Here is a 24,076-nt window from a genome sequence, read left to right on the forward strand (position 1 = left end):
TGCACAGGTTTTAAGATAACGTTATAGCACGGATTTAGGCCTATATGTAATATAAATCCGTGGGAAATGAATGTGATGTTTCATTTTTTGGCTTAAAGAAACGATAAACAGACACTTTAAGCCTCAGACACTTAACAGAACGGTTAATTTATACCACAATTATATTTTTGAAATGATCATTTTATTTAATTTAATAAATTTTAATAATATATAAAACTAAAATTGAATTGTACAGTAATGAAAATTTGACTGCCTGAAAAATAATTACAGCAGTGTGTGAACCTTTACGTCAATTTTTCTTAGATATATGATGTTCCTTTCATCCCTTTCACAAAGATGTTTCCACAGAAGCAAATGAACATCACTTCGGTGCCACACGTTTGTAAGTTGTAGTATGGTCAAAGATGAGACAATTCCTTTATAAAATAAATTATTCTCGAAATAGTTAATTCCCTTGCCAAATTCGAAACTAAGTCTTTGAATATACGGTCAATTCTACTTAAAATTTACTTGTGCGCATGCGCTCTACCCATTTTCACTATCTTTCAATATGGCGCCGAAAGCGACAAAAGATTGACTATCGAATAATTGAATTGCTTTCATACAAAAAGTTGAGGAAGACAACTTTCTAAATTTAGCAGATACACTCAGCATATCAAGAAGTATGTATAGAATTTATTCTTTAGTCAGATCTGTAATAACTTTACTCATTCAATGAGATTAGTTGAAATTATATCTGCTAAAACTGTAAACAAAGTTAAAACTGTGGCAAGCGGTTAGTGCATCTGACCCTTAATAGCGTGACTGTAGTACATGATCATCAATATTTGATTAGTCCATAATATACAAGATGCTAGAATGTCATAAGGTCTGAACTATGAAATTAATTTTATTTTAAAACGTCACTTTTGTTGATCGCCCGAGTCAAATTATGGCCATGTTGGTCTAGAAGAGGTATACCAACAGGTATGGATAAGTCTTTCTTCTCATTTGTGATACAATGTCTTAATTAACAAATGAGATGCAAAGAAGATTTTTCAACCCAAAAGATTAAAAATATGTTAAAATCAGGTAGTTAGACTATTCTCTCCCTTACCAGTTCCTCCCCTGACAGTTCTCTCCCTATTTTGGGGGAGAACTGTCTGCATATTTGCAAATAAACAGACAATTCCTCCCCATTTTTATTTTGACATTATTACTGATTTGACAATAAAACATAAATGTAAATGGAATCTCTTTTGGTAAATATTGATAATTCTACCTTGAATTTTATGAAGCTTATGATATGATTTATTTACTTAGCAAATTTATGTAAACAAAGTACCTTGTGTGGTTTACCATTTCAATCAACAATGTAAACACAATACCTGTTCCTTAACAGGTGTGTAACTTCACTGTGAATAGCTTCATTAGATTGTCAATTGTGCATCAAGATCCAACTATCCATCTTTGGCATTGAAAGTTCTATCAGTCTGAAAGCCTGTATTATCTGTGTACTTGTTTTTATAAAGAAAAACAACTCAAAATACATCTAGCCTTTTTACTCAAATCACTGTGTGCATTTTATTAAATAAACAAACGTTGGATTGTCAGCTACTAAGTTATATCCCTTTTGAACTCTAAAAATGCCTGGTTACAATATTTGCATGCAAGTATGGTCTGCACATAACTGTAGGTCACTGATCAACTCCTATGACTCTCAAATTGGGTTTTAGTGCATTACTCCCCTTTGAAATATTTAGATGAGCATAGAAAATTCCACTGAGCAAATTCATTAAACTTGAGACTTCTTAGATGTATGTCTTTTGGTTGTCACTGCCCAAGACCTAAAACTGTAAGGTGATTTCGACTTGTATTTAAGTTGTAAGCAATGTTTGATTTTTCTCTAAGAGGATCCAAAGTGAAAGCAGGCCTCGTATAAAGACAAAGCTCAGAATGTAAGATCATAAACAATTTACAAAAACACTTCAAAGACTATTTAATAAGCACTAATACACATAATGCATGTGTAGAAAAAAAAAGAATATATACCTTGAATGTGCTGAATTTCTGAAGGCCAAGAAAGGTCTTTTGTATGTTAAGAATTGCAAACACAGTTTATCCCTGTGTGATCATAAGAGGCAACTAAATAGGCTTTAATTACTAGTCTATACATCACTTAGCTCCAGCAGGGGAGGTGGTGTTGACCCCTAGTGTTGCTTTAAGTTTGTAACACCTAAGCTTATCCACAATCATCTTCCCTGGTTTGGTGTCTGACATGTTACCTTTGTTGGTGTGCTGTAAAACCAAATGAAACAATACAAACATAGTGAAAATCAAACATGGCTAAGTTACAATGTGTAATCACGTTATTATTGTTTTTAACTGAATTATTGCATTACTGATCTTTAAAAAAAGATGTCTGCAATATCCAGAGGCTCTTGTTTTACTACCAAGCTCAGTAAATAGTCCAGCACCCTTTCATTCTTACAACTTTTGTTTTGGTCTTTAACACATGGGTATTTGTTTACTGTTTCAGTGCATACCATAAAATCTTGCCTTAAATTTTTGGGTTGGAACCTTATTTCTTCCTTTATAAAGAGTAAAAATGGTGTCTGTATTATTTAGTGTACAGTACAGCTCGCGCGGAATGTACTTTTTTCCTTTTCCCTCCGCGGAACTTGGGAGGAAAATCGCCGAGAAACTCCATAAAACTCCGCAATTTTCGGAGGTGTCGCGGAGACAGAAATTCGCCGAAAGCGGCGGTATTTTACTTAAAAAACGGTGTATTTCAGTCCTCCGCGTTTCTCCGTGACTTTTCTTTCAATTGGTGCAAATAAAATTCATAAAAATGATCAAAATAAAAGAAATTGTTTCTTGTAAATGTATGTTGTAGATCTACTTTCGATTTCAGCAAGGATATTATCTGTTACCTGGCCGGTATTCCGGACCATTGCACACGTGTTTATATTTATACTTATGACATAATAATAGAGATGAGCGTATATTATATCATATGCATATGTATATTATTTTAAACTTGATGAATGCAGACTTGTTCATAAATTTTATGAGACACCTATTATGCGTTGTCTTTCAACGAATTTATTTTCAAACAATTCATGTTAACAGAAGATCTAAACTTTTGTAAAAGTGATTGTTGTTGTTGTTCTTGTGTAGTAACTGTGTACGGTTTTTAATGTTAGGCTAATTGTTTTTGGTGTATCATCAAATTCAATACATTTATATACATGTTTATCTTTAGATCCATCGTCTCTTCCCATCATTTTATTTCTAACGAGTCATCTTTGAAAATAGATTGTACACTCGTGTTTGTAAGAATAATAATTTCTATATTTGTTTTCATTTCAGGACCTTAGCAGTTTTAATAGTTCAGAAAAAGAAGCGAATTGTATTCTCCTTAAGAGTTCAACTTCACATTCTCTTCCCTTTTCTTTTCCTTAATCTTGTACTTTTGGATTGAGATTATTTACATATTAATTATATGAAGTTCGGTGGAAAAATTTCACGGATTAAGGCTGCGTCGATCTTCGAAAGATATGTACTGTAAGCTTTGAAGACGTCAAGACAGACTTTCTGAATGATAAAACTTAGGATTTGTCGGATGGTCCTTATGAAAAGGCACAATGTATCATCATTACAAATAAAAGAATTATAACAAACAACTTTTGACAAGCATGTGCACATCTGAGCAAAAAGATAAGTATGTGCAAACGGCGCTCAGTCATTGCAAACGGCGCTCAGTCATTGGCGTTGACAAATGTTGAATATTGAATAAATATGTTCCTCTACCATGAGAAGACTTACTGTTGTCTCCGTATGTGATTACATACCCACCTTCTGTAAAGCGTCATATCCATGTACATGTATGTTTGCCGGCTTTAAAAAAAAGGGGGGGGGGAGGCAAAGAACAATGATACACAGTATAACATTCATAATATTCTTTGTTCACTTCTTTTATTTGTCAAACTTTGTAGAACAAATATTATTAGTATTAGTTATACTTCAAGTAAGAAGTTATTTAGATAAGGCACATCGTCTCTGGAAACTCTTGAAATCTTCCATGCATGGTCATCTTGCTGGAAAAAAAACGTTAATGATTATAAATGATTGATAGAATAAAAAGTATTTTGAAACCAATATCATACACTAAATGAAAAAAAAAGAACGTTCAATCTTATTTATTGAAAATGAAGTCGGTATAGTTTTTCACCAGTGTGTATACATTTATATTGAGAAGAGAAACTGTATAAAACACAGATATATTTTATCGTAAATTATTATAGAAGAATTGTAAAAAAGGTGAAGACATTATAATTTTCGCTGTTGACACATAAAATTATCAGTGAGGACGTACTAGTTTTGTTGTACAAATTGTGGACATTTGAGATAGACATCGTGTACGCGTTGGGAAACGTATAGGTCAAGAACTAATGTATATAAACAGGTAACCAATGTCTTATAAACTTTAAAATCTTAAAGAAAAAGAAACTTTATAATTCATGTTGTTGACCAAATTAAATATGTGAAGTCATGAGCAAGCATGGAGACCCCGACGTATTTTTAAAAAACCTGCATGTAAAATATAAAATAATATAGGTGTAGTATTACATGTACACGTCAAATTTTAAAAACTGTTGATCTTATTTCTTTACAAAATATAAATAGGGTTGTTATAGTTTTTCATTTTGACACATTACCACAGAGCTATCTGTAATAAAAATCTCTGCATTTACGGGTGATTGAAATAACGGATATATCTACAGTACATGTATATCTAGCTCCGAGGCCTATTTCCAACATATCCAACATTTCCAATGCGCTTCAAAACATAAAAAACTTATATACACCTACAGTATCCTTGTCCTAAAAACAGCAAAAAAAAAATGCCAAATAAAGTATAAAAACAAAATACGAGGTAGACATGATTCAGCGGTACGGTGTTCAAGAAGATTGTTCACAAGAAATACTAACGATCGATTAATCAAGTGGACCTACAAATTTCAAAACAAAAATAAATAACAATTAAGATAATTTACAAATGAGTTTCCTTAATGAAAAATGAAAATTACTTTAATGAAAAGGGATAATTTTAAAAAAATATAATATAAACTTATAAATCGTGAATTTCTTGGAGAATCTCCGCGGTAAATGACCTTTACACTCTCTAAAACTCCGCGATTGTGGTCCAGGTTGTTTCTCCGCGATTACGCTCAGAAAAACGCGGTGGATTAAGGAGTTTGCTTAAACGTCGATCGCGGAGGAAGCATAAAAAATGTACATTCCGCGCGAGCTGTACTGTATATGTGGACAATTATCCAAGATAAGAATCTAACAAAGTTAGACATGTCCGGGACTTACTTTCTGTTTATTGTCAAAATGGTTTGAGAGTTGTCCCAGATGTCACACTATGGGATTTGTAGATCCCTGTACCTGTCTAATAAATCTATGTATGTTACATTTTCAGCTACACAAGTATAGAGAATGGCTGAAGTGAAGAGATACGGTGGTAGATCTTACAGTAAAAATCAACAACAGCAGGAGTCTGCTGCTAGTAAAGCCTTTGATGATATATTTGCTAAACCAAAAGCTACCAACTTAAAATGGGGAAATGCTTCATATGCTAAACCAAGGAATGAGGACGAAACAAATGGAAAGAAACAAAAAGCAGACCTTGAAGAGGTGAGCGATCCTTTCAGTTTCGAGTTTGATTCCGATAAATCTCCGAAGAAGAAACCAAAGTTGCAGCCGCGAACAGTGGTGATGCAGCCAGCGGTAAGAATTGCATCAGCTAGTAAATCAGCCACAAATCCTAGGTCACAATCAGCTTTAGATGATGATGCCCCTGGGGATGACTTAATTGTAAGAAAAGGAAATGTGCGAACTTACACAAAAAGAGCTGGACGTAAAATAAAAGAGGAACAGGAGACAAGTCAGCCAACTTTGGACAAGTTTGTAAAAACTGACGTCAGGAAACAGAGGTCCATGCATTCAACAGATTCCTCTCACGGAACACCTACAAGCAGTTCAGATACACTTGATACTGCTGAGACCAGTGATGATCTTGATGATGATCTTTACATTGAGAATGATGATGGGTTATCACATGAAACCACACAGGAAGAAATCTTCTCTCAGCCTGTTGAAGAAGAGGAAAACATTTTCAAGAGGCCAAAACGTGACCCGCATCACTCAGTTATGAATAGTGAAGGGGAAGAAATTACTGTAAAATTCCGTAGTCAGTACCTCAACCCTGATGTGTATTCAAAATTCACAGAAAATGTGAAGCCCAAAGACCCTGTTGGGGCTCTGTCCAATAGTAAAGTTGTACATAAAAATGTTCTAAAGCATGATTCAGGCACAACGTTAATCGTTGTCTGTTCTCCAAAAGTTGGTGATGCAGATCTTAAACAAACAAACACACAAACAAAGTATTTCAAAGATAATATTAGAGACATTGTGAAAGCCAAAAACAAGCCTGTTGAAAGACTCACACGCTCAAGGAAAGCTAAACAGAAAAAGGTTGAAGTAGATCCTTATGAAATGGAAGATGATCCCGAACCCGGTGATATTGACGAAACTGAAGAAGAATCTCCCATAGTTATTTCATCAAGTGAAGCAAGTGAGGCTGTGGTACCAGAGCCTGAAGAGGAAACACCTGTTACTGAAACTGTAGAAGAACCTCCTCAAAGAGTGAATGTTGATGAAGTTGTCAAACAAGTAAAGGCAGCTCCACCAAGGAAATATCATCGTATATTTCGGTCAAGGAACAAAGGTTATATGGAAGCACAAGAAGCTCAGGAGGCTGCTGAGGCTGTAGAAGTAAAAGATGAAGCTAAAACTGACAGTCCTAGTGTAAAAGAGAGTCAAGAGACCATAGAGGAAAGTCAGGAAAATGGGGGAACTAGTGAAGAAGTAATGGAAACACAGGAGAGTGAACAAGGTAAAATAATTGTGATACTAATTTACTCTACAGCATTTTAAAGAGACTCCATTGAGGTTTTTTTAAATGATTTGAATGGAAATTTATTTCTTTTTTTTCTTTTTTGAGATTTATTTTTTATCATTTGATGTAGGGTTGGACCAGTAGTGCAAAGAAACAACCAATATTACCATTTTCAGTTAACCATTCCCCTATTTGATAGATTTATGCATATAGGGAACCAAAAGAAGTTACATGAAAACATCCTCCGTATGTTAAATAGTTATGGCAGCTGTTGAAAGAAAAGTACATTGATTCAATAACAATGAAAAAAATCATTTGGTGCCTTCGAAATATGTTTAAATCCAGCCTTAGAATTTCTTGTACTTACTAAAATACTTGAGAATGTCAAATGTTTTTTTGTGTTTTTTTTTTTAATCTTGAGATTGCCAAATGTTTTCACAGTGTAACATGATTTCAGGAGAGAGTTTAAAGCTTCCATTGTTGATAAATGTCAATGAAGAAAATACTGACAGTGACATAGACAGTTCCCAACCGTCTACAATGTCTGACAGTCAAGGGGCTGACAATGAAAGCTCTTCTCAGGTCAGTTCATTTATTTATTGTAGAAAAATCCATGTTATATTTATTTGTTAAAAATCTTGTGGAATAATGGCTTTATTCCATTGACTGTAAGGTTTCATGGATTATATGATTTTGAATGTTTTTATAGTAAACTAAAGTTTCTGAAATATCAGCTGACAGTTCTAAATTCTAACATGCCATGGATTCAGATAAAGTTTTTATTGTCCTATTGTTTTTCTTTAAAGGAATTACTGGAGCCACAGCCCAAAAAGCCAAAGATGGTGAAACCTCCACCTGCTGAGAGAAAAATATTTAGAGCAAGAGGTTCCAAAGCATCAGTAGGAAATGGAGCCCAGAAGAAAATATTTTCAAGTCCGAAAAAGGTAAAATTTCTTAATGTTTATGTTTCTTAAGAATAAGGTTATTTAACTTTATAGTAAACTTTCTAAAGTACTATATTTTACCTTGACCTCTGAAGGTTTCAATTTCTCACAGAATATTTAATGTCATACATACAGGAATGTCATTATATTTGAAAAGAAGCATGGTCGTTTTTAGATAATACTTGGAAACAACAACATTTAGGACTAAACTTTCAAATTGAGTTACTGTAAAATTATGTTTATTCATGGGGCACTAATTTTCCTGGATGGGTTAAATGTTGAATACTGCTACCTATTCGATTTAAAGAGTGTTGGTGATTGAGCAAGTTTGTTTAATAGTATAGATGTATGAAACTTACCATGACATACATTTAATTTACAGTCTAATCTGAGATATATTTAATATCAAATATTAATATTTTTTCTTAATATTTGTAGGCAGCTGCAGTATACAATGTGAGGTCATGGCAGGCTGAAGAAGAGGTATGTTTGTTTCTTGATTGTGTTTCCTGATTATGAAAAGTTTAATGAAAGATTTAACAAGCATTGAGCATGTACTTTTATACCTGTCCAGCTGAGGAAGACATTGTTTTCTGAGTGAGAGAGGTATAAGGCTGCTTTCAGAATTGATGATTGTCCCATGCATGGATACAAGTTTTCTGGCATTTGCCTAATTTCAGGTTTTTTATACTCCTTAAAGAACTCTTTTTCTATATAAAAGCAATGAAAATAATGCTAAATTAAGGGTTTTCAGATTTTCTGACATTTTCAACTTGCACCCATGTCAATGTCATAATGCTGGTGATCTGAAAGTGCTCAGTATTTACATAATTAGATCCAATACTTGATTATTTATTTATGTGTTGTAGATGGGAAGTCTTGCGCCTGCAGCTCCTAAAGATGGTGAAATGTCACCACCTGCGCTACCTCAGCCTCCCAAACTAAAGCCAATGATGAGGAGACCTGCCTCTGGAAGTGCGGGGAAACCTGGCCAGACGGAGATGCCGAGGCTTACGCGGGCGGTTCACTGGCAACGTCATCAAGATGATGATGCTTATACATCTGTACATGTTAGTAAAGAACATAAAGATGTAAGTTGAAGCCCTTGTTAGTACTTTATTAAAAATGCAGGGATAAACGACTGTGCAATATACAGTAAAAAAATTGTCACAGTTTAAAGCTGCATGCCTCCAGATGAGCCAAAACATTTATAGTAAATTAAACTTGAGAAAAATGTTTAAATCTTTTAAGGAAAGTAAAAAGATTCAAGATTAAAGAAATAATTGACGTATTATGTGAGCTTAATGCTTGCAGTATTTGTCAAAGCAGTAAGGACTATTTTCGCATATTTTGATCTCTTTTTGGTAATTTACATGGATTGTAAGTGCTGTTTGCAATATGTTTATTTCTTTCTTTGTTCCTTTGACAGTCATTTACTTAAAAAAACATTTTCATGAAAATAAGTATTAATCTGGAGGCATGCTGCTTTAAACTAATCGCAAGAATCATCATTCCTTTATATATCTGCCAGTTGTGAATCACGATAAAACTATTAAAGAAAACATATAAAATGTTCTTATTTCTACTTGTAAGTCTTCTTTGCAATATGTATAAGGTAAATCTTCAAATGTTCTTGTGTATATTTTTTTATGTAGAGAATGTAATAACACTGCTTGTTAATTTTTATGCCCCCGCCATATAATGGCAAGGGCATATAGTGTTACCCTGTTCCGTCATTCCGTCATTCCGTAATTCCGTCATTCCGTCCTTCCGTCATCATCAGTTTCCGTTCATTATCTTAATAACCGTTGCACATATTGAACTCAAATTTGACATATAGATATGTCATGAGAAAATACAGGTCAAGTTCGAAATTGGTCATGGTTCGATGATTTTTGGCAGAGTTATGCCCCTTTTACTTTGAAAATAATATGAAATTTTCAGTTTCCGTTCATTATCTCCCCAACGGTACAACACATTCAACTCAAACTTGACATATGGATATGTCATGAGAAAATACAGGTCAAGTTCAAATTTGGTCATGGTTCGATGATTTTTGGCAGAGTTATGCCCCTTTTACTTTGAAAATAATATGAAAATTTCAGTTTCCGTTCATTTACTCCCCAATGGTACAACACATTCAACTCAAACTTGACATATGGATACGTCAAAGAAATGCGCAGGTCAAGTTCAAATTTGGTCATGGTTTGATGATTTTTTGCATAGTTATGCCCCTTTCACTTTGAAAATAATATGAAATTTTCAGTTTCCGTTCATTATCTCCCCAATGGTACAACACATTCAACTCAAACTTGACATATGGATATGTCATGAGAAAATACAGGTCAAGGTCGAATTTGGTCATAGTTTGATGATTTTTGGCAGAATTATGCCCCTTTTACTTTGAAAATAATATGAAATTTTCAGTTTCCGTTTATTATCTCCCCAACAGTATTACACATTCAACTCAAATTTGACATATGGATATGTCAAAGGAATGCGCAGGTCAAGTTCAAATTTGGTCATGGTTCAATGATTTTTGGCAGAGTTATGCCCCTTTCACTTTATAAATAATATGAAATTTTCAGTTTCCGTTTATTATCTCCCCAACAGTATTACACATTCAATTCAAATTTGACATATGGATATATCAAAGGAATGCGCAGGTCAAGTTCAAATTTGGTCATGGTTCGATGGTTTTTGGCAGAGTTATGCCCCTTTCACTTTAAAAATAATATGAAATTTTCAGTTTCCGTTCATTATCTCCCCAATGGTACAACACATTCAACTCAAACTTGACATATGGATATGTCATGAGAAAATACAGGTCAAGGTCGAATTTGGTCATGGTTCGATGATTTTTGGCAGAGTTATGCCCCTTTCACTTTAAAAATAATATGAAATTTTCAGTTTCCGTTTATTATCTCCCCAACAGTATTACACATTCAACTCAAATTTGACATATAGATATATTTTTGGAATGCGCAGGCCGAGTTTGAATTTGGTCATGGTTCAACGATTTTTGGCAGAGTAATGCCCCTTTCACTTTGAAAATGATATGAAATTTACAGTTTCTGTTCATTATCAACCCAACAGTGTTACATATTCAACCCCAAAATTGACATATGGATATGTCAAAGGAATGCGCAGGTCAAGTTGGAATTTGGTCATGGTTCGATGATTTTTTGGCAGAGTTATGTCCCTTTCACTTTGAAAATAATATAAATACATCTTAGGAATAAGCAGTTTAAGTTGGAATTTGGTCGTTGTTCTATGATTTTGGACAAACTTATCTTTCCTGAATGTTGAAAAAATGTTGAACTTTCAGTTTCAGCACTCATACTTTTGTGGAAATGTATATAGCCATTATTTTGGCTACAAATATGCAATATGCTATTTTCAATAGGTTAAGACTGAATAATTTCAGTGCCTTGAACATTGTATAAAAATGGTTTGTGTTAACATTGAAAGGTTTTAAGGGCTTTGAACATAGAATGAAAAAAATAATTTGTGCAAACAAATTTGGAACTAAATATTATAACATTTGAAATTTTGGCTGCATGCGGGGGCATCCGTGGCATGATGACACATTTCTAGTTCAGTACAGTGTTTAATTGAGGACTTTTAGTAGTTAAATTCATATTACTTCAAGAAATATGAAACCGTTTATTGTAATTTAAATGAAGGCTTAAATGTATTTTGTTTTAACTGTAGTGAAGTCTGTATAAGTTAAGACATTATATCCAATATTCACTGTGAATTCTATATTAGTAAAGACTTTATCATGTCAGATATTCACTGTAGTGAATTCTGTATTAGTACAAAGATTTAGTCATGCCAAATATTAACTGTAGTGGAGTCTGTGTAAATGAAAAAACATCATCGTGTCAAATATTCACTGTAGTGAAGACTGTTTTTATATTTCAGTTGTTCACGGTTGTTAAAAATGTAAAAGAAGCTCATGAATGTCAGGAGCATGGTGAAACCCAGGAGTTTGATGACGATATTGAATATCTGCTAGCAGGTATTGAGTCAATAGAACCTATGTCCACAAGGTGCCTTAGGTAATGTACCTTCTATATTTTCATATTCAATTTTATATTGTAATATTGTCTGAAATGTAAATTTTCAAACGTTTAGATAATAATATTTCTTTCCTGGTAACATTCCATAGTTCCATTTGATACTGGGACCTATTCTTATTGAATTGTCATTGATTTCCTTAGATTGTTAATATCATTTGTGGATTACACAAAATAGGTGTGAGCAGCAAATTAAAAAAACCCTTATCTTGGTACTGGCAACAGAGTGTACCCATGCAACCAGTGTAGACCAAGATGAGCCAGCTCTTGCTGTCTGATCATGATTTGCACTGTTTGCCATCTCTACTAATTATGAAAATTTCCTGAAAAATGATCAATGATTTTATCTTGATTGAATAATGGACAAGTCTATTTTAGATATTTAGCAAGGTGAGGGTAAAACTTACTGATGTAGAGTCAGTTGTTCTTGCTGTTGGAAGATATAGGATCAATTCCTGTTAGATTTATTTAACTTGAATTTTATGTTTGAAATCTATCCAGCTCACATATTGAAAATCTATGTTTCTACCTCGCACTTGCTTGAAAACGTGACCCTTAATATGCTAGTGCAAAAATAATATGCCTTTGTCATAAAAATTTGAGACAATCCAGCCTGCATATCTGTGAAGTCTAATGACGTCTATAATGTTTGCTGAATAATTTCTGTCATTTTAGTATTGAAATTCTTTAAACTGACATTCCTAGCTGATTGAATCCATTTCGCAAACTTAGCAGGTTTTAAAAGTGTTGAAACTATTTTCACAATGTGAAATGAAAGTCATTTTCAGATTGTAGGTCATGGGTGAATTGGGATTAAATGACTCTTGACCTAGGTGGCTGCATGTGTTTTAGATTATACAAAATAAATTGTCAAAGGCTCCACAAAAGAGAGAGTTTCCCATCAATATGTTTTAACAATTCAACAATTTTAAAGACAAGACAATGAGAACAGTGTTTTTCTGTGTTTTTCAGTTGTGTTGGGTTAGCACAGAAATGTACAATACCAGCCTTCAGGATGCATCTACGAGCACATGGCACAGTTACAAAAATATTTCAGTGTTTACAGGATGCTGCTGGCGACCCTGTAAGATATACTTATACCCTTTAAATTTGATGTTATTTCAGAGTTTGTGGTCTAGTGATTAAGGTTGATGACTTAAAGAACTAACCTTTATATTAAAAGGGTTGTGCATTGGTAAGTCTTTGGAAGGAGACTGAAAACAGTTAAAGTGATAACTAGCTGAACACTGAGACAATTTTTCATAGGTGACAGAATAGGCCCTACTCTTTTAACTTTGAGGGGATGGGGTGATAACAGTATTTTTGTAGAAGAGGAAAACATGTGATGTGAAATGAATTTTAGAGGAAAACAGTGATTTTAGAGAGTTTTTTCTGCTTTAAAAGGAATAAAAGGCCAGACTTCATTTTCAAATTGCTAAATGACATTCTCTCATTTATAGGATTCAGTGGTCAATTATTCTATATTATCTCACAGGGTTAATTTGGTCTGGAAAAAGTTATGGTAAAGTTTAGCACTATGATTTCAATAATAAAACAATTGATCGATTTTATCTGTAACTGAATATGAAAAACAAATTTTTAACTGTAAGTCAAATGAAAAACCTTGGTAAATTGGATATGTTTTTGTCTTTAAATGTATTTGTGGTTATTCTTGGGCAGAGCTGTTCTTCTCGAGTTTTCATGTCAGCATCACATTTAAATCAAAGTTTTCTTGCCACTTTACTTTTTCACAGAATCCATTGTGGTATTGCTTTAAAACATGAAATATTTATTTGTATGACCTTCACCCCTTTTTTCTTAGCAAGAGTGCATAACTCTGTCATGGATTTGACAGGATTAGTCCATTTTGTTACTTTCAAAAATTTCAAAGACCTATTCTTATTTCACTGCAAAATATTGAGAAAAATCAATTGCATAGTTTATTTATGGTATATATTTAATAATGATAAAATCTATTTTTGGGTAAGTGTATTTTCGGTTTGTTTATATTCCAGAGTTTAGCATTGTGTACATCAGCTCTCATGTTTATGTTGAGTAGAGACCGTCTTAACATGGATCTGGATCAAGAAAGTTTAAATCTTATGTTGAGACTTCTAGGGGTGGACCAGCAGGAGGACATGGTCACAACGTTGAGTCCGACGGCCGAGCGGGCTCTCAAACGCAACAAGGATAGGGTGCTGGAAATATATAAAGAATTTCTTCAACAATCTGGGACCAAACAAGATTCTATTGATACAGAATGTTTGTCAGTAAGTAATTTGAAAAATGAAAAAACACATATTTTCCATGTTGGTACTGCTAGTTTGTTGTCACAGTTTTCTTTGCTCAATTGGTTACGGCCACTGACATTGAACAAGCTGCTGTGTTAATATGTGCTGCCAGTGAAGTGGAATAATTTTCTGTTAGGGAACGATTTTGTTATCTATCTTTGGGTCAAGTGTCTGAACAGGTGTGTGCTTGGACTTGCACATTAATACACCAGAGGCATTTCTTCAAATAAAAGCTCTGTTTAGCTTTATGGCCTTGGCCTTAAACCAAACAAAGCAAAAACAAAATTGTTGTTGCAAATTTGAAAAAATACTCCTTGTTTTAGTTTTCAACTTCTAACTATTGATTATATTTAAGAATCAAGAGTCAATAACCACCACAACATCAATCTGATTATCATCTCATAATTGACTTGCGTTTCTGTTTCAAACTGTTACTGTCATAGTGCTAGTTTTTGTCCCTAAACATCTGTTGAAGTGTGAGGACTTCATTGATAGGCGACAAACTTAATGTTCTACCTAAGTCACAGATGTGTCTATACATAAAATCTTACACATTAATTTTTTTAATGTGATATATATTTTTTATAAACAGCAGATTGCACACAGGGCAATGCAAATTCAATTTCTGTTTTTGTTTTGAATATCCTAATGCTTCTAGGTATGGTTTAACTTTGTATCTGTAAAAATTTTATTTGGGCATTAATGACCAGGTGCTTAAGGTTGTTGACTTCAAATCATTTGCCTCTAACAGCTCTAGGTCTGAACTGTGCAGGTGTCTTCAAATTCTTTCATGTGAGAAAGCTATCCTGCTAGCTTACAGAAGATCAGTGGTTCTACTCATGTGCCAGTTTGTGCCAGAAATAATGCACAGAGGGGCACCTGATAATTTCCTCTGCCAATAAAGCTTGAAAGTCGCCATAAATATGACCTATACTGTGTTGGGGCGATGTTAACCCCATATTGATGAAATAAGATAATAACAGTAGTAAATGTTCAGAATTAAAACATATTGACATAACACCATTGTTGAGAAATGCTATGCTTCACATAGCTACATTGGTATGAATTTTATATATAAAATTAAAAACAAAATGACAAGATTACAATGTATTTCTTAATTGATTTTCTGAATCCTGAACAGTGTTTGTGTTATGAGGCTAATAACATCAACATAATAGTAATAGTGCTTTTGCTCTAAGTAAGTTGTACTTACCTTTAAAGCAGCATGCCTCCAGATCCATGCTAATTTTCATGAAAATTTTGAAAATGTAAAAGTAAAATATTGTGAAGTAAACAAAAAAAATAATATTCAAATTGCAAATGGCACTTAAAATCCTTGTAAAATACCAAAAAGAGGTCAAAATATGCAAAAATAGCCCTTACTGTTTTAGTTACTGAGTAGAAATATAGTGATAAGTACTGCCAAATCAGTCAATAAGTGCACAGTACATGTAAATTATTTCTTGAATTTTGTATTTTTCTATATCTTAGTACATTTATCTCTTGAAATTTTTTGTTTCATCTGCAAGCATGCAATTTTAAAAATAGTGAAGTGGAGTTATTTATAGAAATGCACCAATCAGGGTAGAAAAGTTCTAAAAATAGAGATCAATGCATTATTTAATTTTGAAAATAGTTTCAGGTCTACGCTTTTAATATTGATAATTTGTTCATATATTTCATGTTGAACTAATAAACTCTTCCCATTTATGTTTAAATTATAGTTTATTCTTCATGACTTGTTGACTTTTACATCAGTTTGAAATATGCCGTTTAATATTTTATTGTCAAATAATAAATTAGGAATATGATGTGCCAGTGACAATCATCCTTACATGTTATGAATCTATTTTATACTTGATTTATTTATACAATGTATTTGATATCCTATTCATAGTATATCTGTATATTTTAAACAGAATTTACAATACTAGTTACAGACACACTGACTTGCCAAGGGTCAAATCGAAACATCTAAGTCTATTTGTTGATGTAAAGTTGCAAAATGCACTGTCATGAATTTTTGTTTACTTCACAACTAGAAGGTTTATTGATTTAGTAAGCTATTTAAGGAAAATATGTTTTAAAAATTGTTTGGAGATGAGACCTTCATGCTGGTAGCTGTAATTAATCAGAATATTTTTAATCAGTTATTTTCCAGTATCTACATGGTGATAAATATTACTTTTTTTCAGATTATGATTAGAGACTTTTAGAGTACATATTTGAAGAGTCAGTCTTTGTAAGAGGAATGTAAGGTCTTTTGATCTGAGATTTATTAGTTTGAATCTGGTATAATGCCATTCTAATAACATTCTCCATCAGTGTTTGCAGTTAAGTGAAATTGGTAGTGTTAAGTGGAGAAGTTGTAGTATGTAGTGGAGAAGTTGTAGTATTTATTTAAGAAGTTGGTATTGTTAAGAGGAGAGGTTGGTAGTATTAAGTGGAGAAGTTGTAGTATTCAGTGGAGAAGTCGGTAGTATGTGGTCAAAAATGTGTGAAGTATTAAGTGGAGAAGTTGGGAGTATTAATTAGATGAAGGTTTAGTATTAAGTGGAGAAGTTGTAGTATTCTTTAGAGAAGTAGGTAGTATTCAGGGCTCATCCGGAAGGGCGATTCAGGCGAAAACTTCGCCGTGTATATTTCCATTTAGCTCTCACAATTGATCAAAGAGAAGTCAACATCGCCGATAAAATCTTAATTCCCAAAGAGTAATTACTTGGCGATGTAAAGAGTAGAGATTGTATACGCCCATATGACGACTGCTAATTATCATTATCCAATCAGAGCGTCGCTTTATACTACCCTTCTACATGTCTGCTTAGCGATAGACCGCCTACTCTAAACAGTAAATAATGAGAGCATCGGCCCGAAACGGATATAACTGTGTGACAGTTTTAATGCGGGATTTGGCGATAATTATAGATTGTTTTTTCCCGATCATCTTAACACGTGCAAATCTTCCCAAATTGATATACACGCGGTGTTTAACCCGAGTAAAGGTGATCTGCAATGGGGTTTTCACGGCTATCACAAAACTGTTAGTCAATTAAAAATAATCAATTTCATTAATGATCAGCGGCCGGATTAAAAACTTAATCGTAGTTTTGAATGGTTTCAGTCCGTTAACATGAGTTAAAAAATTGTCATGTCGCTCGAAGATGAACGTCATGGCTGCAGGGCGAAATGCCCAAACCTAGAAGTAAAAGAAAGTAAAAAATTCTACCCAAAAATTTAAGAAAGCCAATTCGCAATCTTACGATTGGTATGTTGCAGACAGTGAGAGTGTTTGGCATCGTTATCTTTATAGAAATGCCAAATTTGGCACAGCTTACGCACGTGGTCATGATCGGTATGCTACATATCGGTCGTATATCATGTGTACATGTATACAACAACAAAATTTGTCAGGAAAGAAGTGTTCTTATTGTTTCAATAGATATATATATATATATATCTGTTTTAATGTCATAAATATGACGATCAGATTAAGATTTATCAATATTGTAAATTTCAAAAAGCATTATTTATAAAGATATTACGAGTTTAACATTTCATGAAAATAAAGGGAGGTAATTAGAAATTTATTTTCTATAATTTCTCAGTCAAATTTTTCAATAAGAAATGAATGTATATAATTTTAGTGGTCAAATATAATGTGCACAAATGTTTGCAGTACATATTTTACATATTCTTTGATGTTTGAAAATTGTTTTATAAGCATAACTATATGCACATAAATATGACATTACAACATGCAAGATAATATAAGAATTTTCTGTAATCAGGACAGTATCATAGTCAGATACCCATGTCACATAACATGCAATCAATAAATGTTAATGGTTCGGCCATGGGTATCCGACGATGGAACAGTATAGGCAGATTTTGTTTGAAACTCTATCTTCTATTAAAAGTGAGGAAAGTAAAAATATGAAATTAATTTATTCATCAAATTTTTTCTTACACAATATTATCAATAAATCTTCATGAAAATATATAAACAAATATGTAGAGAAAGCTTATAAATAGCAAATAAATAGTTTGTGTTTATATTATAGTTAAGGATGTATAGCCATGCATGTTAATGCATACACATTGGGCTGTTTCCCTTCTCCCTATTTTTTCGCGAGGAAGTCACTTCTCCCTAAAATTTCCCCCCAGGATGAGCCCTGGTATTAAGTGGGGAAGTTGGACTATTAGGTGGAGCAGTTTAAGTATTTAGTTGAGAAGTTGAAGTATTCATTGAAGAAGTTTGAGTATTAAGTGAAGAAGTTGGAGTATTAGGTGGAGCAGTTGCAGTATTTATTGAAGAAGTTGGTAGTATTAAGTAAAAAATGTGAAGTAATAAGTGGAGAGTTAAGAGAAGTTGGGAGTTGTAAGTCAAAAAGATGTAGTATTAAGTGGATAAGTTTTAGTATTAAGTGGAAAAGGTTGGAATATTAATTGGAAAAAGGTGTAGTATTTATTGAAGAAGTTGGTAGTATTAAGTAAAAAAGGTGAAGCATTAAGTGGAGAAGTTGGGATATTAAGTGGAGAAGTTGGGGGTATTAAGTTGTAAAGTTTTAGTATTAAGTGGAGAAGTTTAAGTATATATTGAAGAAGTTAGTAGCAGTAAGTCTAAAACGTGAAGTAGTAAGTGGAGAAGTTGGAGAATTAAGTGGAGAGGTAGGGAGTGTTAAGTGGAACAGTTTGTAGTATTAAGTAGAGAAGTTGTGGTATTGATCTAGGAAGATTGTAGTATTCAGTGAAAAAAGTGTATTATTCAGTGTAGAATTAGGTGGAGAAGTTGGGAGTGTTAAGTAGAGAAGTTTTAGTGTAAAGTTGAGAAGCTGTAGTATTTATTGAAGAATTCGGTAGTATTGAGTGGGAAAAGGTGTAGTTGTAAGTGGAGAAGTTGTAGTATTCAGTGAAGAAGTTGGTAGTATTAAGTCAAAAAGGTGAAGTATCCAGTGGATGAGTTGGAGAATTAAGTTGAGAAGTTGGGAGTATATAGAGAATAACATGCTACTGTCTTTTGATATCAATTTTATCAGGCGAGGCTGATATGGGCTAGAAAGGGCGAGGCTTGCCGAGCCCTTTCTGCCCATATCAGCCGAGCCTGATAAAATTGATATCAAAAGACAGTAGCATGTTTTTCTATTTATCATGTATTACATAATAACTGTCAAAATAACAAAATTATCTACTTTTAAATAGCGAATTTCTTTAAAAAGGGGGATTTTTGTTCAAAGAAATAATTCTTGAAAGCAAATTCCTCCGCCCCTGAAACATAGAATTTTCAGTGAATGGCCGCCATTTTCTCTTTCGACTCGGATAAAAGATGCAAAAGAATGTAGGCCTAATACGATAAAATTCTTACCTTTAATTTAAACATTGATCCAAAAATCCACTTAGAATCACATAAACTAAACTTTACTGCAATATTTGTCTTGAATTGTCAAATTCAAAAGTTCATCATAGAAAAGTCAAATCGGCAATCAAACACAAGCTACTGTACACAAACATGCGTCTTATTTTTTAAACAAAACAATTTGTTCACTTATTAAATAATAATCAGGCGAAATTAAGTAAACAGTTACAAGTTCTCAAAGAAAATCGTCCAGCCTGTTTGTTATGATTACATGTATAGTATGACGTGAACATCGATGATGTCATTTGCAATATAAATTATGACGTCACTTCATTTAGTTGGTGCTAAAACTATTCGCTATCTAATTTATTCGTAATTGAAATCGAAATAATAAATAAATAAATATCGCATCTTGATTCAAGACTTGTAAGGGTATGAGATTGCATGTACATTGTAGAATTCACATGCTGGTGAAAAAAAGAATATAAGCAATTGAAAAAAGTCCGTTAAAATGGGCGGGGCTTATTTTTGATATCAGGTTACTGACCTGATATCAAAAATAATTATCAGGCAAGTGTTATCGGGCAGTTACCATAGCAGTTGCATGATAAAATAGTTTAGTGCCTGCTGTATGTGACTTGAGTGTTGGTCAGCTGACAGTAAACACAATAAGATAAATCATAATGTAGTCACATAATATTAAATATAAAAATATATTATTTATAGGATTCATTATTGTTTACAATTTCAGACTGGTAACCTTGCCATGGAGTCATTGTTGAGTTTAACATCAAGACGGGCAGGTGAATGGTTCAAAGAAGAATTAAGGTCACTTGGTGCTTTAGATCATATTGTAGATACTGGTATGATTGTTTTTATATTTATTACTAATTGTTTATGAAACACATATTATTTGTGAAATCTCTTTTCACATATACGGAGTGTTGATTAAATTATAAGTTCCCTTAACTTCAAATTTAGGTCTCCTGACATCAATTATCAGGCCTCTTTACAGGTCGCTCACATTTCCTCTGCAAATTGTGAAGTCTCTATTTACATTTAATAATTGTTATCAGACTACAGATTGTTGACTAAGAAATAATATCAGTCTCAGTGTTACTGTATTTATCGGCTATTTAACACTGGTTTGAAGTTTTGACCATGAAGCCCGTTTTCAATTTAAATCAAAATTTTTCTTTTCAAATTTTCAAAAATACAATAAATGCTGTGTTATTTTCCCCAAAATTTAAGGAAAGGGTACCGTCCCCTATCTGTGAAAAAAAGGTTTGAAAATTTACAGCTGCTGATTATTAAATCTCAGTTTATATGATATACTGAATGTTTATCAGTTGTCAAGTTGCCTTCACAGTTTGTTTATCTAATATCATGATATCTCTTCAGATAATTTATGTAGTCTCAATTTACATTTACTGATTGTTTATCAGTTCTCAAGTAATCTCTACAGATTGTTTATCAATAAAGAAGGAAATACTACCTTTTTTTTTTTTTTTTGTATAATGTTAAGATTTCAAAACACACTAGAAACTTAAGACTACTATTTAAAGCAGCCTTTAAAGTATTTTTAATAAATGATTCTCTTTTAAAAAATTCTTCGTACTAGTGCATGAAAATTCTCCTTTCAAAAATCTTTACGCGTTTGAATATGCAGTTTTGGGAATCTGTGGCCAAGGGGTTAAGGTCATTGACTTCAAACCACTTGCCCCTCATACCTCAAAATTCAGGAAATTTTACCATAACTTTATTTGTTGACTGATTTCATTTGTGATATATATGAAGCCATGCTTGTTTTTTGTTTCAGTTTGTTCATGTATAGAGGCAGTAGGTGATAACACAAGCGTGTTGACTAACAGCAATATAGAAAATCTCAAGAAAGTTGATAGATGTCTCAGGGTTTTAGAAAATGTATGTATAAATTGATCATTTTGTAAGAGTCACCTTTCTATTTGACATTTTGTGCCAGTTGCCTCATGAATTTAGCTATTTGTAAATTGATAATTTTATAAACGTAACATTACTGTTTGCCATTTTGTGCAAGTTGCCTCATGGTTTTAAAATATGTATTAAACATAATAAAGGTCTGTTCAATAAGAACCATTCTTGCATCATGATGTGACATTGCTTGAACAGTTAACAATAAAATGTTCGTTGTTGTTTTTTCAAAGAAAAATTTTTTTTTGCCATGTTTATGATAAGATTTGTAACATTTCACTGATACTGAATGTATTGTTATTTGTTTGGAATGATTGTCTTCTATAAATTAGTTATATTATATATTTTCAGGTAACATATTTAAATGCTGATAACCAGAATTATTTGATATCATATAAAGACTCTTGTTTAATACCATCTTTAAGTAGGTAAGTGTACGTCAGGTTTTAAAAGATAATTATTTAAACATACAATGATGTAACATATCACAAGACCGTTCTGAGGTTATTAAGACATTGTCTCAGGTTATAAAGCAATTTTGTCTGCTTAGATTTGACCTGAAATGTTTGATTGGTCAAAAACTGGCACAGAATTTATTCTGACAAATGAAAATCCTGAAACTCTGGACCAATTTCAGACATTATTATCCCTGCAGGACCTTAACAGGTAACTAAATGGGTTTGAATTACTGGATTCTATGCAGCTCTTAGTTTCAGCAGGTGAGCTGGTTTTAACCCCTGATGTTGCTTTAAGTTTGAAACACCGGATGTTAGCCCAAATCATCTTTCCTGTTTTGGTAGCATATAACCTAAGTTGTGTTGGTGTGCTGTAAAAACCCAAACTTAATGAACAAAATATTACCGAAAGGCTTTTAAAGTAACTGGTCATATATATTGAAGGTATTTGATAGTAAACCTTCAATGTAAGACATACTGTACAAATTGGCAGGGTAAGGGTAATTTGATGAATTTTAACATTTTGTTTGGTTTTTGAGTTATTGCCCTTGATTCACTTATTAAAACGCAGTGAGATTTTTTCATTTGTATTTTACATTAAAGAGGTGCATAGTAGAACAGTAAATATAGTTAAATGGTTAAACTTAAATTATCTCTTGAGATATTAACATTTATAAATTTTCTCATGACTGGTTTAATACACTTTTCGATAACAGGAATTTTTCTTGTGAAAAGTTCAGGAGTTCTATCTTATTTGGTCTCTGGCATTTCATCCACTTCTTTCTGCTGAAAATTTTGGTGGTTTGAAAAAATTTCAACATTATTACTTAATTGACAGAGTGGATATTTCTTTGGTTTTCTCACAACAACAAATGCAGGAAAGAGGACTTAAAAAATTAATGAGGATGACTCATTATGGATATACAACACTGGTTTTGGTTGAATGATTAAAACAAGACTTGTTTCTTGTTTTCTCAACATGTTAGTGGTTACTATTATTTATTTATACATTCCCTGTAACAGATCATACAGACTACATCACATTTGAGTATTGAACATTGGTATAGGTTTGTAAGTGAAATGTGAGTGAAAATCATGAAACATTTAACATTTTACTGTTAAGGTAGAGTAAAGGCAACTTAAATTTGATTATAATCTATGTAACCTTTAATGATATTGTAATCTGTTTGACCTTGAAAGACGCATTATCTTTGACCTTGGATTAGCTTATATACTATATGACCTTAATTGACATTATAGTGTAATGACCTTGATTGACATTATAAATACCTTGAAATATATCAATATCTTAATTAAATTGGCCAACATAGCCTGACTCACTTTGAATGACATTATAGTCCAATGATCTTGAATGAGCTAATTAAAATGATCTTGAATAACATAAACATCAAAATGACCTTGAATAACATTAAATGACCTTCCTTGTATGATGTTACAGTCTAAATGACCTTGAATGACATCATCATCTATAGAACTTTGAATGACCTTATAGTCAAAATGATCTTGAGTGAGGTTAAAATCTAAATGACCTTGAATGACAATCTATTCTAAATGACCTTGAATGACATTATCTAAATGACCTTGAATGACCTTATCTATATGACCTTAAATGACCTTGAGTCTAAATGACCTTGAATGACATTATAATCTAATGACCTTGTTTTTTTATTTTCAGAGCATTAAGAACATGTGAGGACTGTTTATCGATATATCCACTGAAAGACAATGTTTCAACAGGGAAGGTGGATAAGGAATCTTTTGGCTGGGTTGTTTATAGTTGTATACTTGCAATATTACGGGTGCTGCTCAATCTAACGCATGATAATGGTAAGTTATTTATAGCTTATCTCTTACAGTAAGTTGTCCTATTTAGGTGCCACCAGTGCAGAGTGAGTAAAGACACTGACATCCTATTATTTTGCCTTTATAAGCATCTCTTGCCATCTGGTTAAGGTTATTGACTTGAAAACACACTTGCCTTACACTGCTGTAGGTTCAAGCGGCATACCAGGGTCTTCAAATTATTCATGTGAG

At 32.8% G+C, this 24,076-nt stretch overlaps 1 protein-coding gene across 1 annotated transcript in view; it reads left to right on the forward strand.

The window, feature by feature from the left end:
* Positions 1-503: 503 nt before the first annotated feature.
* LOC132743721 (wings apart-like protein homolog) overlaps positions 504-24,076 on the forward strand; it is a 37,625-nt gene continuing 14,052 nt past the window's right edge. Inside the window, exons 1-13 of the mRNA XM_060732274.1 lie at positions 504-662; positions 5,468-6,943; positions 7,404-7,528; positions 7,753-7,890; positions 8,329-8,373; positions 8,760-8,981; positions 11,818-11,954; positions 12,945-13,056; positions 13,988-14,242; positions 20,368-20,479; positions 21,436-21,539; positions 21,918-21,994; positions 23,718-23,869. Coding sequence (XP_060588257.1) covers positions 5,485-6,943; positions 7,404-7,528; positions 7,753-7,890; positions 8,329-8,373; positions 8,760-8,981; positions 11,818-11,954; positions 12,945-13,056; positions 13,988-14,242; positions 20,368-20,479; positions 21,436-21,539; positions 21,918-21,994; positions 23,718-23,869 — 2,938 coding nt within the window. The 5' untranslated portion in view covers positions 504-662; positions 5,468-5,484. The remainder of the gene's footprint in view (positions 663-5,467; positions 6,944-7,403; positions 7,529-7,752; positions 7,891-8,328; positions 8,374-8,759; positions 8,982-11,817; positions 11,955-12,944; positions 13,057-13,987; positions 14,243-20,367; positions 20,480-21,435; positions 21,540-21,917; positions 21,995-23,717; positions 23,870-24,076) is intronic.

The sequence above is a fragment of the Ruditapes philippinarum genome, unplaced genomic scaffold (genome assembly GCF_026571515.1).
Source record: "Ruditapes philippinarum isolate M1 unplaced genomic scaffold, ASM2657151v2 ctg373_1_1_1_1, whole genome shotgun sequence".
Lineage (NCBI taxonomy): Eukaryota > Metazoa > Mollusca > Bivalvia > Venerida > Veneridae > Ruditapes > Ruditapes philippinarum.